The 15,714-nt window shown below is 38.7% G+C and overlaps 1 protein-coding gene across 1 annotated transcript in view; it reads left to right on the top strand.

Annotated features, from left to right (window-relative positions):
• Window positions 1-4,363: 4,363 nt before the first annotated feature.
• LOC128103853 (prolactin-4A1-like) overlaps window positions 4,364-15,714 on the top strand; it is a 29,355-nt gene continuing 18,004 nt past the window's right edge. The window contains exon 1 of the mRNA XM_052728497.1: window positions 4,364-4,424. Within this exon, the coding sequence (XP_052584457.1) occupies window positions 4,364-4,424 (61 nt within the window). The remainder of the gene's footprint in view (window positions 4,425-15,714) is intronic.

The raw sequence follows: 15,714 nt of genomic DNA, 5'->3' as shown, positions 1-15,714 counted from the left end.
AGCAAATAACCTAGCTTTCATCATAGAGCCTTTGTCCAGTGACTGATGGAGGCAGATACGGAGATCCATGGCCAGGCACCAAGCTGAGCTCTGGGAATCCAACTGATGAGAGAGAGGAGAGATTCTGCAGGCGATGGACATCGAGATCATGATGGGAGGCTGTGCAGACTTGACCGGCCACACTAGTGGAAGCCCATGAACTGTGGACTGGTGGCTGTGGAGCCCCGATGGGACTGGATTAGGCCCTCTGGATACAGAAGATGGTTGTTTGGCTCGAACTGTTTGGGGGGCACCTAGGCAGGGGGATCGGGATCTGTCCCTGGTCTATGGGCAGGCTTCTGGGAATCCAGTGCCTGAAGTGTGATGCCTTGCACAGTCTTGGTGCAGTGGGAAGGGGCTTAGACCCGCCTATGCTCAGTGTGTTGGGCTCTGCTGACTCCCCGTGGGAGACCTCAATTTGGGGGATGTGGGGATGCAGGGTGGCTTGGGAAAGAGGGCTGGGGGGTGGAAGGAGGGAGGAGGGGGGATTTGTGGGTGGTATGTGGAGTGAGTAGAAAATTTCTTAATAAAGAAAAATGAAAAAAAGATATTTAATATCAGAAAAGTTTACATTTTTTATAATTTTTTTATTTTAAAAAATTCTTTCCTTTTACATACCAACCTCTGTTCCCCCTCTCTCCCCTTCTCCTGCTATCCCCCTCATGCACACCTCCTCCCATCCTACCCCCATCCCCTCCTCATAGAGGTTAAGGTGTCCCCTTGGGTAGTCAACAGAGACTGGCATACTAAGTTAGGGCAAAAGTTTTTCAAATTAGTGTCCCTAAAGTTAAATAAATTTTCCCTTTTTCTCACACACATGCTGGTCCATTCATTCCCTTGAGAGTGCAAACTATTGCTATTTTAGAATTCTGCTTTCACTCCATTTGTGAAAATAAATTTATGAGATATCATTACTGATCACTGTAAAAAGTATAAAAAAATAAATACTCTGAATGTGTGCTGTACAAAGCAGGGATATAAAATAGAATAAAGCTCCCAGATCCAGCGTTACACTGTCCTTAATAACATGGTGGTATTCTTTACACACAGCATCACAGGACCTGGGGTGAGGTCCACAGTCCCCAGTGTGAGTGTGTTGCTGCCTCAAACGGCAAGATTGGAACAATGAAAATCACATAACCTTTGTAGGCCATTTTATCATCATAGTTTTATGATCATAAGAGGTCTAAGCTGTTCTATACATTAAATTTGGGGTTTAAAAAAGGAACCTACTATTCTGATGAAAGATGAAATGAATGTTATTATGGAGCCAAGTTAGTGCTGCCAGGCTGTGCCAGCCTGTTTTTAGATGCCATTCTCTTCATCCTCAGTTTCAGTAAATTTGAAGTTATATGTTTGTTTTCATCAGGAAATAAGGTTAAATCAGAAGCAAATGCCCAAACTGTGCTCTCCCTATGACATTGCTGTACAAAATGTCATTAGATATTGAGCCACCATTACAAACTCACGAGTGTCGTATTACTGAAAATCAGAAAAATCCCTCAGGACATTAAAGTATTTACCCTGGCTCAACCTAGGATCCAAATGTTAGAAGAACTCAGAAGTGCTGCAGGGAGTTACATGAAAGATGAGGAAAGTCACTGTCATTTCAAAATCTGAATCTGTGTAAATATAATTAATTAGCGAAGTTTGCACAGTGGAAGGTGTTTAGTACTTCTCACCAGTGAAAATATTAACATGCACAAAGAAGGCCGCTGTGAACAGACAAGGCTTCTACTGAGAAGGTGACCCAGAGAAGATGGCACGTTAGCTTCCCTCCCATTGTGCTGGTGCTGGTGTCCAAACTGCTCCTGTGAGAGAATGTGGCCTCAGTGCTCAAGCGTGGCAGGAGGAATCCACAATGCAATTTTCTCATGGATGGACTGTTTGGGGAGACTGTCACTGTATCGATAAAGACCATTTCTAAAGCTTCAAGATCATTGGCTGACTTTGTTAAGTACCCACATTGACTTCTGGCTCCTTTCCATAAAGGGTCTTCATGTGAATAGATGAGATGAGATGTAGTGCTAAGGAGAGAGCCTCATGATCCAAATGTCAAACAACGTACTTTCATAGCCAAAAAAAAGCAATAGATACTAATACCTTGGATAAGAAAATATGAAACTCAAATATTTGCCAAAATACATTGATTTTAATTTTTTACTATTTGTAAATTATCACTTTGTTTTATGGTGTGACACAAGGCACTGACAAGCATGGCTGAGGGAGAGAGTTGATTCTCCTTCCTTTATTTAGTTAACATAATTCTATTGGCATTCTTCATTTGGGGCACTGTAGATATACAGTAAAGGACACCTGCAGTGTGTTGAATTATAGTGATTAAATAGAATGGCAGACTCTGAGGCTAGGTCTGTATGTGAAAGGAAATTAATAATTCAACAAGGATAGGGGAAATTTCACAAGGCCCCAGCATAGTTGAAGAACTATAGACAATCAATAGCTGCTGAAAGAAGGAACATCAGTCATCTTCAGGGAGGAGTCCCTGATAGTTTTGCCAATCTCGAGTGTCCAACCCTAAATGCATGTACATAAGAGCCACAGCAAACAGACTCAGTGGTTCTACAAATATCTACATATGCATAACAATTTTAAATATGAAAGAAGAGGTCATGAATATAACAGAGATTGGGGCCATAGCAGGAAGTATAGAGGTGAGATAGAGGATGTAAATGATATAAATAGAGTACTCATGAATGAAAATGTCAAAATAAATAAAAAATCATAAATTAAAATTGTTAGTCTTCTTCAGATATCTCCAAATACTATGAATCATTTTTAAAACAACTCCAATGTGACGTAATAAAAATGAGATCTAGTGTGGAGAGACAAAAATGTCCTGTCTGTATGAAAAAGCCTATTTAAAGGCTACATGTTACCTATCCTGGTTGATTCAATAAAGACAGAAGGGAGGAAGAACTCCACACATTTACAAATGTGGCTCAATTTATATTTATATATTTCTTCCATCTATTTTATAATTTTTTACCATTCCCTTTGCATTATGGGCTATATTTATAACACCCTTACACTCTTTCCAAACTATCCAGAACTTTGACAGTAGTATTTTTCTGGTTAGTTTCTATATTCAATTTAACACAAATTAAAGCCATATGGGAAGAGAAAAGTGAACTGAGGAATTGCACAGATAAGAACTGGCAGTTCTCTGGAGGAATTTTTTTGATTGTTAATTGATGTGGGGTAGTGCCTCCCACTGTGGGCAGTACTACTCATACACAGTTGGTCCTAGGAAGCAATAAGAAAGCAAGTTGTGAAGAATCCAGATAGCAAGCTAGTAAGCAGATTGCCTGCCTCTGGCCCTGCTTGAGTTCTTACCCTGATTTCCTTCAATGATGAACTGTAACTTTAACCGATTCGCTGAAATAATCCCTTTCCTCCTCTCATTGCTTTGGGACAGAACGTTTGATCAAGGTATCAGAAAGCAAACCAGAACAGAAAGTGATGACAGGGGAAGCAGAAGGCCACTGAGGTGTGCCCAACCCTGTGGTTTGGGGAAGGATTCTGAAAGTTTTGGAAATCTTGGGATAGAAATCCATTTAAGGCTTAGAGCATAAAATGTTGTTGTTGTGTGTGTGCTTGGGAGATGATAATGCTGGTAAAAGTGCAGATGGTGGAGGATCGGCTTGTGAAGTTTCATAGGGAAGCAAAATCTCTCTCTCTCTCTCTCTCTCTCTCTCTCTCTCTCTCTCTCTCTCTCTCTCTCTGCTGTGTCTATAATATTTTAGATTAAGAGTCTGTGGAAGTGAAACGTTGTCTGTTTCACTGGGTGTCTTGGCTAGGTTTCTATTGTTATGATAAAATCACAGACCCAAACCAAATGGGCTTACACTTTCATATCACTGTCCATCCTTGAGGGAAGTCAGGGTAGGCATTCAAACAGGAACCTGAGGTAGAAACCAAAGCAGAGGCCATGGAGGAATGCTGTTTACTGGCTTGCTTTCCATGGCTTGCTCAGCACACTTTCTTATACCACTTAGTGCCACCTGCTCTGAGATGGCACCACCCACAGTGGGTTTGGCACTCCCAATCTATCATTACTCAAGAAAATGCCACATAGACTTGCCTACATTTCAGGCTGATGGAAGAAAGCACTTTCTCATCTGAAGTCTTTTCTTCCCAAATGCCTCTGCCTTGTAGCAAGTTGACAGAAAACCATCTGGCACACTGGGATAATGGCTGCTGGTGAGCTGAAGCTGAATAGTTGACCGCTATTAACAACAACAAAAAACCCAGTAGCATTAGGAGAAACCTCCTGATATATATATTTCTTTTGGGTCAGCGAACAATGGCTGTGGTCCAAAGTGACAGAGGCAGAACATCAAGCTGGCAGTGGAACAAGGCCATGTGTAAGTGTCTCCCTCATGGTACTTCCTCTGAAGCCTGAAGGCATCATGGTGAGCACCAAAGGCTTGGTATTGTGTGAGGATTGGTGGCCCTGCAGAATAACCCTGAGAGGCCACTCATGAAAGTGCAGCCTTGGTTTCAACAGAGACCCCAGGGTATTGGAGATGCCAGTTTTAGTCCTGTATGTCAAATGATAAATTTTAGGATGGGTGAGAATAGCCAACTAGGAAGAGTGTAGGAGCTTTGAGAGTTAGATGATTAATGGTGAGACTACAGATCAATGTTTAAAATTTAGGTAAAATGATCATTTCCTTAGTATATTAGTTTCATTTGTAGGAACTTTAAAAATTAAATATCTATCGAATGTATTAGCATTCTGATATTTATTAGGTTTTACAATTTGGCATCCACAAGAAATTGAATATTTCATCATTTCCAGGACACACAATCTGCCCCTAGCCTAGAGTTCAAAATCAGGGTCTTCAACACATGCCATAATGCTTGCTTCCTTGCTCCAGAAAACAAGGAACAAGCTGAATGGATCCACATTCAGGCTATTTTTTTGCAGTTCTACTGAAGCCATACATTGGCTTTGTTATTGATTGTCACAGAAAACACAGCAGGTATATTAATGACACATGCAGGAAAATGAACAACAAAAGGAAAATTATATTGCACAGCTGATAGATTATAAGTGAAATCTGGTAAGTGGCATTTTAACAGTGTGAGGATCCTTGCATAATACCTACCCTCAAGGTTATACTTACTACTCGGTAGGAAAGTTTGAAATGACATTGACATTCATGCTTAAGCACACATTAGTATAAGCTTGTGTGATGCCAACACAATCGTATTTGTCATGTGTTACTATTGCCCTCTATGTTGACAGAGGTTTGTATACGTACAAGTCCACTCACTTCTCTTGGTTTTCACATATCTCCTGTTTCTATTTCTGTTTCTTTTTCCAAGATGCTTGATTGCTCTGTCTATACCTGGGCCATAACTAAAATCCACCTGAAAAAATGTATCTAATACATGCCATGTGATTTTCCTCATTATACAACTGCCCCTCTGTGTGATAACAGGGCTTCATTCCACGCCAGCTCTAACACACACTTGCTGTTATCTCTCACTTCTGATCTCTTGCCATAAATCATCTAAGATGATTTCTATTGAATATTATTATGTATTTCTATATACTCCTGCACTTACAACCCATCCTCCATGTTTTGCTCAATAGTATAGCAATGTGAGGGCCAAAAATTTCTTATTTAAATAATTGTAATATAATGGAATGAAAGTAAGAATAAAAAAGGAACTGGAAGACATTTATGAGTGATATCACTTCACTAGAAGCTCCATAAAGCACTCTAGTGACATTTCTGGATTTAATCCCCTCTAAAATTCCATAACAAGTGGTCAATGGCTACATTTATACTTCTACTTCTATCATCTTCAAAGAAACATTTAAAATATGCATGTGGGTTGCAAAGGGAAATTGTTTTGCAGCCTCTCTGAACAACTGCTATGTGAACCGGCTGTATTCCTCTTGTTTCAGAGTGATTATTTAATTCTAAGTGTTCAGCCACAAAGCCTAGTAAAATTGGTATCCAGAATAGTGAATGCCTCAAACAACCCTCTGAATTATCTGGTAATTGAAGCATCTTCAAGAAGTAGCTTTCCTTTTTTTCTCATCTTCAATTTCAGTTACAGCAAGGAAAAAAAAAACATAAACAAAAGAACAACAAAAAATCCTATAAGACTTAGAAGTTGTTACACAATTATTCCCCAAGGTGAGCAGTTGCTTACACTTCCCTGCTTTTCTCGTTCTCACATGAGGTGTCCTGTGCAAAGGGAACTGAGTTTTAAGCACTTCTCTTTGCAAGGAAGAAATGCATTTTAGTTTATCTTCAAAGACACATCGTTTAGTAAATACTTAAGTTTGTGTAGTGATTTGAATAAAAATGGCCCCATGGGCTCATAGGGAGTGACACTACAGGAGGTGTGCCTTTTTTGGAAGAAGAGTGTTGTTGGGGATGGGCTTTGAGGTTTCAGAAGCTTAAACCCAGACCCAGTGGCTCTCTGGCTCTCTTGCTGCCTGCCCATCAGTTTGTAGAACTCTCAGCTACCTCTCCAGCACCATGTCTACCTACACTCTACCATGCTTCCAAACATGATGATAATGAACTAAACCTCTGAATTGTAAGCCACCCCAATTAAATGTTTTCCTTCATTAGAGTGGCTGTGGTCATGATGTCTCATCACAACAATAGAAACTCTAACTAAGGCAGTTTGTATCCATTATAAATTTCAGCTTCAGTTACAAATAAGAAAAAAAAAACAATTTCTATTTTCCACTGTAAATTTACTAATTAAATACTCACTTGTTGTCTATGGTGGAGTAATCTTCACTATTCTCAATTCTTTTTTTTAAACCAACATTATTATTTTATTCTGTCCAGTACTGATTAGGACTCCCCTTTTCAGAAAAAAAGTAAGTCAGAAGATGACTGGAAACAAGGGACAAGCCTCTGCCTTTGCCTTTTCTCACCTTCTTTTCTGTGTATCTTCTCTGCATATCTAATCTCCTTTTGCCCTTCTCCTGTAGAAACAGTTTTGATTACAAGTAGACCCATGTGGGATAACTTCACCATATCAGGTTCTTAAATCATATCTGCAAAGACTCTTTATCCCCATAACATAACATTTACAAGGTCCAGGACTGAGGATTTGATATCACTTGTTGGACATTATTAAGTCCACCACAGTTACTTATTACATTCTCAATTCTAAATATAGTATTGAATTCCTGAAATTATATTTCTCTTTCAAAGCATAGCTGAAGGCAGGGATATATTAATTTATCTTGTATCTTCATAAAATACAATAATTATTTTGCATTAATATAACTGTACAAAAAGTCTTTTGTTATATAGATTTGGGGTACTAAAAACTTCTGTCTGATAGTCTACAAATGTCTGTGCAAGAGGATTTCTGCAGCCCACATACATCAACTTAGAACTCACAAGTACAAATAAAGGCATTAAAAATCATAAACTCTTTCCCATTTAATTAAATCCTTGTTGACTGTATACATCAAAAGCTCACTATTCCTGGGTTATTGGCAGCTTGAACCTTCTGGAGGGTACTTTCTGCAGAAACCCTCATCCTGGGATCTCAGTAGGAAACAGCTGCTCCTTGCAGTTGTTTAAACTTTACCTTCCTAGGCAGAAAGTTGAATACCTAACTACCTCAACAGATGATCTTAGACTGGTCATTCCTGAACTATCTGAATCTCAGTCATAAAGTCCAGCTTTTATAGGGCCTAACATTTAGGATACTGAACTGATTTGCTCTGAAATATGAGGGATAATAATGTAACATCAAATTCATGATAGATAAAGAATAGTTAAAGGCTGAGGACATGTAATATTCATTTAGTAAAATAAATGAAACCAGTTTTTTCATTGTCCATGTGTCAAATCTATGTCTAAAATCAAGGACCATCTTGCTGGTTGTCCATCTGCCAATTCCCACAAGAGCATACTTTGTCTGGTATGTGATGCATGAAGGAAGCCTATTGATTTGTGTTCCTGGGCTATATGCATGAGTGTGTGTGTGTGTGTGTGTGTGTGTGTGTGTGTGTGTGTGTGTGTGTCTGCACGCGCATGCGTACGAGCACGCACACGCATGCATTTGTATCTATCTTTTCATGCATCTTTTCATAATCTCCAGCATTTAGGAAAAATAGCTATCAAAGTTCCTAAACACATGAGGTACTTGACTAACTCTCCCAGTGATTAGATCCAGATGGAAAATGGAGGAAAGGCAAACTACCCTGCCTAGAGCGGCATCCTTACAGTCAGACAACAACTCCTGAAAACCTAGCAGAAGACATTCCATCAGAAATATCCTGAGATGGTGCATTACTGCTATAAGACTTCCTTTATGTTTTTCCCTTTGAATGCATGTTTGGTCCAATGGATCTCTTCTTTAAAGATAAAAACTGAGTGAGTCTTTCAAGATACCAAAATCTAATAAATCAAGTGAACAAAATTTGTTTTGTTGATTTAATGTAAAATCTGTCTATACTATTGATATATTCCAAGGAAATATTACAGGAATAACAGGCATTCGGCATGCAACAAAAACATTTTGCAACTTATCTAATAATTATAAAATTTCAATGTATCAAGTTGTTATAACAAAAAGAATAATAATTTGAATCAGTCCCTCCAGTTTTTCAGAAGCATATAATATGTGGTATTTATTATGAAAACTAGCCATTCTTGATCAACCCATTGATGTTATGCGCTTAGCCCTTCCCTCAGTACTCTGAAATTTTCAAAACCTGTGAAATGTGTTTAGATACACATGGAATGGCTCTGAATTTCTCTACATTTTCCTTCAACAATACTACTCTGAATTATTCTTCTTAGCATCACATTAGACTTATTCTATATGTTTAGTTTGTTAGAAGCAAATAAAGAATAGTCTTGGTATCACACAAAGAACAAATGAACAAAACAAATGTAGCTCAGCAAGGCAATTTATTTTTGCAAAAAAGTCTGCACCAGAACCCAAACCAGGCTAGCAAGCACATTTAGCAAAGATGGCTTCTGATTTTTATTCCTGCTATAGATGGTGACAGTACTGTATCTCAGTGGTGGGAGCTCAACTTCACAACCTGATCTGATTGTCCAGTTGACCCAAAGGGGTAAGGGGTCAGGAAACATAGGCTTGCCAAGATATACCTTTGATAGAAAAAAAAATCTTACAAACATACAAAGCTTTCTAGGACAATTACAACTTCATCTCACATTTGCATCGTTTAGTGCTACCCCCTAATTCTCTGTATCTAACACTTACATCATTTAGTACTATGCCCTAGTTCTCTGTATCTCACACTTACATAGTTTAGCACTGTCCCCTCATTCCCTGCATCTCACACTTACATCATTTGTACTATCCCCTAATTCTCTGGTTGTTGAAGTCACAAGTCTAGGAAGACAGGGATGAGCAGGTTTTTTGATTTTTCCCCTTCTTACTTACGAGTTTCTATTCCTTTGATTTTTTGATACTTGGATAGAGAATTGAGAGACATGAGAAAATTATGACATCATTGACATGATAGTGAAAATTTATTGCTGATTAGAACACAAAATTAATCCCCTGAGAATAGCGGTTTCCTCTTCATAGGACATAATAATTATTTCTTAAGACACACACACTTGAGATGGCTCAGAGTTCAGTGTCTGGCAATAAAACAGCTGTATTATATATGGTGGCCTTTCCAGTCTCTGCTGCTTCTCCCCTCCCTGTGAAAGATATTGGTTCAAACTATGGTTTCTGCTAAGAGGCAGGCAAGAATGCCCCAGTTTGCCGGGCGGTGGTGGCGCACGCCTTTAACCCCAGCACTCGGGAGGCAGAGCCACGCAGATCTCTGTGAGTTCGAGGCCAGCCTGGTCTCCAAAGCGAGTTCCAGGAAAGGCGCAAAGCTACACAGAGAAACCCTGTCTCGAAAAACCAAAAAAAAAAGAATGCCCCAGTTCACAAACACCCTTTGGAACAGACTGAATCACTCCTGCTTCCCTCTTGGGTTCTCTATAAATTCGTATTTCTTCTGTTCATGGGCTACAAAGTTGTTTGATATTCTAATTACTTCACAGACATTCACCTAAGGAGTGACATGTCATTTTCCCTTCCTTTTGATTGTGTGAATAATTTTCCCTATCCAACAATCAAGAAGACATTTTCTTCAATAAGTCAGGAGAGAAGTGATATTTTGAGGTAGTTCAGCTTGTCTTCTGTATCTAAGAAACACAAGATTTTCACTTCTTTCACTCTTTAATTTTTAGTGGAATTCTGGTTGCCAGACAATCTTACAGCCCATGAAAATGAATACTCCTTTTGGGGTTCTTAGTCTTGTTAATAAAAGAATTCTTGAACAGACTCAGAAGAAAGCTTGAGAACCATTTTATTAAAGTTTGAAGGAAAAACAACAGAGTAAGCAAGCTGTGAGTCTTGGCAGTTGCCTGAAGGTTAGAGAGAAGTGAAAGAGAGAAGAAACTCACGTCCTATGTGTGAACTAGGATCCAAGAATCCCGGCAGTTTCAGCACAGGAATTTGGCAAGTAGTTGTATGGCAGTGGGGTGGGGCACTTCAGAGACAGAGAGTAACTTCGTCAGTTTGACAGCAGCATTAGAAAATAAGAAATTTTATCTTGTTTTCTATTATTAAAACTTCATTTTTTACATATATATTTTTCTACAACATAACAAAAAATTAAAAATAACAACTTAAAAGGACTTGAGACGGATTTAGAAAGAAAATAAGGAGTAAATTAATATCAAAAAAGTCTTTAAAATATTTATTCTAGATAATATGATAGCCAAAAAACTGCAAATGTAATTGTATGCCTCTTAACTCTCTTTGGAGGTCAAAAAGAGTTTGATCAAAAAGACAATAAATTAAAATTGGATTGTTTGGAAGTTTTCATCTAAAATTATTTTTGATACAGCCTGAGAATCTGTCACATCAAACTGTCTGCAGAATATAGCAAAAACTAAAGCCTTCCAACAAGTTCTTCCTCCATGGAATTGTTATGATTTGGTTTTTGTTTCATTTGCAATACCTGTAGGATATAAATTTTCAGTCTTACATGGGAAAACCCAATTTTTTTCTACTTCCGGATTTTCTATAATTATTTCTCAGATACTTCTAAATACCCTATTACCTAGTTGAAAAATCTTTTAAAACTTGTAGTTAAAATTGTCTTCAGTTTTAAAGATCCCAAATCTTAAGTTAAAAAGATTTAAGTTCAAATCTTTAAAGGTTAAAGACCACTGTTCATTTAATAGATTTTGTTTGTTCTTTAGTTTTATGCCTGCCCTTGGTCTGATAAACGATCAGATTCTGGCAACAAAAATAGCTAAAAGAGAGAGACTCATGAGAACCTTTCCTCTATTAAAGGCATTGTTTTACACAGCATAAACCCAAATTTTATACTGTATTCCAAACTTCTAATTCATAGTTAGTAATGAATGGACATCAGCTTGACCTTTGTAAATACAACTGTCTGTGCCTTGGACATCCTCTGCTGTCAGGTATGTAAAGATCTGTGCTCAAAGTGCACCACAGGCATGTATAATGCCTCACCTTAACTGGTGAGTGACAGAGCACAACCCCAGGCATAGCATGCGGCCCTGGAAACGCCAGCAAATTACCATTGTATCCTGTCTGAAACTTAACTTTGTCAAACAGCTCTTTATCCACTTCCTTTCTAGACTCTCATTACAGCCAAATACGAATAAGGTTCTTGCTAATGCTAGCAAATGATCTGAGAAACTTTAATATTAAATATGTTAGTGAAATCCCTTACTATCGACAATATCGAGCTATTATGGAACAACACTATCAGATACTGAATTGGAAAATAAGTAAGTAAGTAAATAAGTAAGTAAATAAATAAGTAAATAAGTAAATAAATAAATAAATAAGAAGGGAGTATTTGCATCCACCTATATCCTCACATGCTACTTAGCTATGCTAACTTTAAAAAAAGTAATTTTATTTTAAAGGATAATACTTTTTTTCTGCTGCCCAAAAGAATCTGCCCTAAAGGAAACACAACCTAAAGTAAATTCTAAATAAAAAGAAAGAGCCCTGTGTTCTAACATCGAGATGACGTTATTCTTGTGCCTTTCCAGTAAATGAAGAAAGTCCCAGATGGCTCCTGATCTGATGCATTCAACCAGGACATCCAGAGATCACCGGATAAATGAAACATCTGAAGGCAGATGACAAATCCATCTAAAGGAAATGTCTAAAGAGAGAGAGTAAGCCGATAACTTGGGGAGACATCAGGACTTTAACTCATCAAGCTAAGACTTTGGAGAAACAAGGACTAACCCCAAAATGATAGTTATGTTTAATTACTGTATTGCATGTTCACTCTTGTCAATGCAGAATCCAAATGCCTTTTGTCAGGGGAGGGAAAAGACACACCATGATAGGAGACAATGTGATACTGTTTTGCCACGCTAAGGAATGTTTATAAGCATTGATGTGGAATATGCCATATTACACCCACTTTGCTCACGGCAAAAATGCTAACAGACATTAATCAAGAGGTGGGTGAATTGAAGATGGCTTTCTCCTTTCCTCCGTCCTCTGTTAGCCATTCTCATAATTCTCTTATGCTTTGAATTAGACTACCTACAGAGGCAGTCCATTTAACCTTGGCCTCTATTATGGCCACTATTTTTCTTTAAAAAAAATTAGAAGGGAGGAGATGTTGGAGGCACAAAAGTCCTTGTACCCACCAATCACCAGGGAAAACAGGAATATTAAACACACAGGGGCCTCTTCTTTATTGAGGGAATAAAATACCTATTTTTCTGCCCAGGAGGCTGGGAGTGGATTTTGTTAATGGCCTGGTGACCTTTTTACTATCTGTAAAGGTAGACCTCACCCACATTTTTGCTACAGAGGCAGACCTTGCCAAAATTCCCCAGAATGATTATGCCAGACTCTTCCCTCCCTAGACTGTTACTCATCCTTAAGGGAGATGTCATATGTATTTTATAGTCTGCTGACCTACCTCTATGCTATCAGTCAGACATCACATTAGATTCTAGGCCTTTTAGCTCTAGAACCCACCCTCATGGTCACATGTACTTTGTAAAGGAGTTTCTATGGAGCCACACTTTAAACTTTATTGTGTGTCTGGAATTGGAACTTGACTGTTTCCTGAGAACCTTTTCCCAAATTGTACTGTGTTTTAAATATGCTGACAATGAGCTGCCTGGCATTAGACTCCCCAAAGTCTAATCAAATTTGAAGAAGTCATTCTGACCTGGTCTTTTATTCTCATCTCTTCATGGATAACTGCCTTCCTTGACACCTGCAAGGTCCCTTTCAGTACATGTCACCCAAACCATGGAGACCTGGAGATCCAGTCCGGAAGCCAGGGGGCCACTCTGGGCTTTCTCCTGCAGTGCTCTAGCCAAGCATACAAGTGTAATGCAACTGTACCATCTCTGCATACTGTGAAACTTCCAAAAACTTTGACCTGTGTCGGGATAGAGACATGAAATGTCTCTAAGTTTCTCTAATTACCATCTCCGGCTACATTCTTCTGACTTCTCATCTCCTAAATATCGCCTTAGACGCTTTTCCAGTATTCTTTTCACACTGAACCTAACAAGGCTTCTCTGGATTCTTTCAACTTCATCTCAGGATGAAATGATTTAGTGCTTTCTCTTAATCTTCTGGTGGCTGAAGTTACATAATAAGGGAGGCAGAACTAAGTAGTTCCTACAACCTTCTTCTTCCTTATTCTGAAATTTCATTCCTTTGACTATGTAAGAATTAGACCAGTGACTGGGAGCAACTCTAAAGTTCTAACATCATTGATTTATGGCATGATGTAAAAGATTTATTGCATACTGGTGCTGAAAATAAATTCCCTAAGAGACAAAAGCCTGTCATGGACACTCCAGTGATTTTTAGTGGGTATATCTCAAGGTATCAAATCTTCATCAGGAGAAATTCCATGGTTGCATTCCCCATAACAACTGCACTCCTCTGCCATCTGTTACCTCCTTTACAGTCTGCTCCTATGCCCTCACTATTAAAGAAGAGTGATTCAGAGTACGATTTGTCACCTGATAGAGTGAAATCACACTCCTCATGACTATTTCACTATCCTGGCTCATTGATGACCCCCTCCTGAGTTTCAGATCTATTTTCTCTCTTTTTCATTTAGATCCACAGTGGATCAGAACATCAAAATAATGGGTGTCAATTGACCTGAGGAAGGACTTACCACTTTAGCTTTTTTGGAGCCCAACAGTAATACCCTCTGCCATCAATCATCATAGACCGAACAAAGCAGTCATTTTCTCTGTTAACTTGGGAGATACATGATTTGTGGAGGGTAGCTCTGTTTGTCAACTGCTCTAAAGCAACTTAAAATATGTGTTCATCTCACTATCGTAGCATCATAAAAGGATTGCCACTCTGTCTTTAAGACACATCACAGATCTTGCAGAGATTTCCAGACAATGGGAGACAGCCCAGTCAGTATCCTCTCAGACTCATTGTTGATGGCTTCATTCTTTTGATAGGTAGGAAGCAGAAGCTTTTTCAAATTCTTTTGGAAGTGAGCTTGAGAGCTTCTAACCTCTTCTGTATGTCTGAAAAACACACTGCTTTTGTAAATGCAAAATGGTAATAATCTGATAGAAGAAGGGAGAGATTTAAGTGTTTCTCTTCAGCATAGCTACTCACTCGCTGGCTAGGATAACATTTATAGTGGGAGGTCTGGGTGAGTCTGAGTGACAGATTGGAATATAGATCAGATTAGTAGGATGCTAAAAGAAAAAGTCAAGATTTTTTGAAAGGAGTAAACAGAAAAAAAATATAGCAATTGTGCTGGCATCACAGCAGAGTTCCTTAGAAGAGACACACAGAGCAGGGGGTGCATTGTTCATGGGTCGCGGGAGGCTATAAAGTTTGAAGGATAGTTCACAGGGGCAGGAAGTGGTGCAAGTGGGATTCCCAGCAATGTGCAGGATGTTGCTGCTTTGGTGAACATCAGACCAAGTGAAGATAAATCCATGTGAATCCCAAAGTGTACTGTCAAATAATGAGCACAGTAACTGTCTGCAGAGAATGAACAGTGACAGTGACAAAGTTTAGCATGTCTTATGGGGCAATTGTCCCTGCTTCAGATAATGCATATAGTATATAATGTCCTTTTCTCCACTGAAAAAAATTATGCTGGGGGTGGTTTTGCTGCCAGATTCAAGGTGCATACCAGAGTTGGAGACTTCTGTCCGGGCTGTGACGTGTAGGGTGAACTTGTGTGGGAAAAGAGAACATCTGGGAATGGAAACTTTTCTCCTAGCCCTAAGCCTTTTCAGCAGGTAGATCTGATCAATGAAAAGGCAATGGCCCAGTGTGGCCTAGAGAGAATGCAGACTGGGCACATTCTGAAGATACAGGAAAGAATGCATCCTGTTCGCCCTTTGACCTAGGCCAGATGATGTGAGCTGTTCTCCACTTATCATTCCGGGTAATGAAGCCAAAAGGCTCACTGATAATGAATGACAGTTTATTACAGAGAGCTAAGTAAAGCAATGACTCTCATTTATCCTACTAGATTCAATGGGAAAAGCAGAAAAAAAAGAAACAAGTAATGATATGATTCTGTTTTTATTAGAACATTCTAACTATTTTATCCTTTTAAATGCTAAATCCTTTTATGTCATAATCTGTATAATGGCT

This window comes from Peromyscus californicus, unplaced genomic scaffold (genome assembly GCF_007827085.1).
Source record: "Peromyscus californicus insignis strain IS unplaced genomic scaffold, ASM782708v3 Scaffold_8__1_contigs__length_139910024, whole genome shotgun sequence".
NCBI lineage: Eukaryota > Metazoa > Chordata > Mammalia > Rodentia > Cricetidae > Peromyscus > Peromyscus californicus.
Note: the sequence above shows the minus strand (reverse complement) of the source record. Positions and strands in the feature narration are given on the sequence as shown.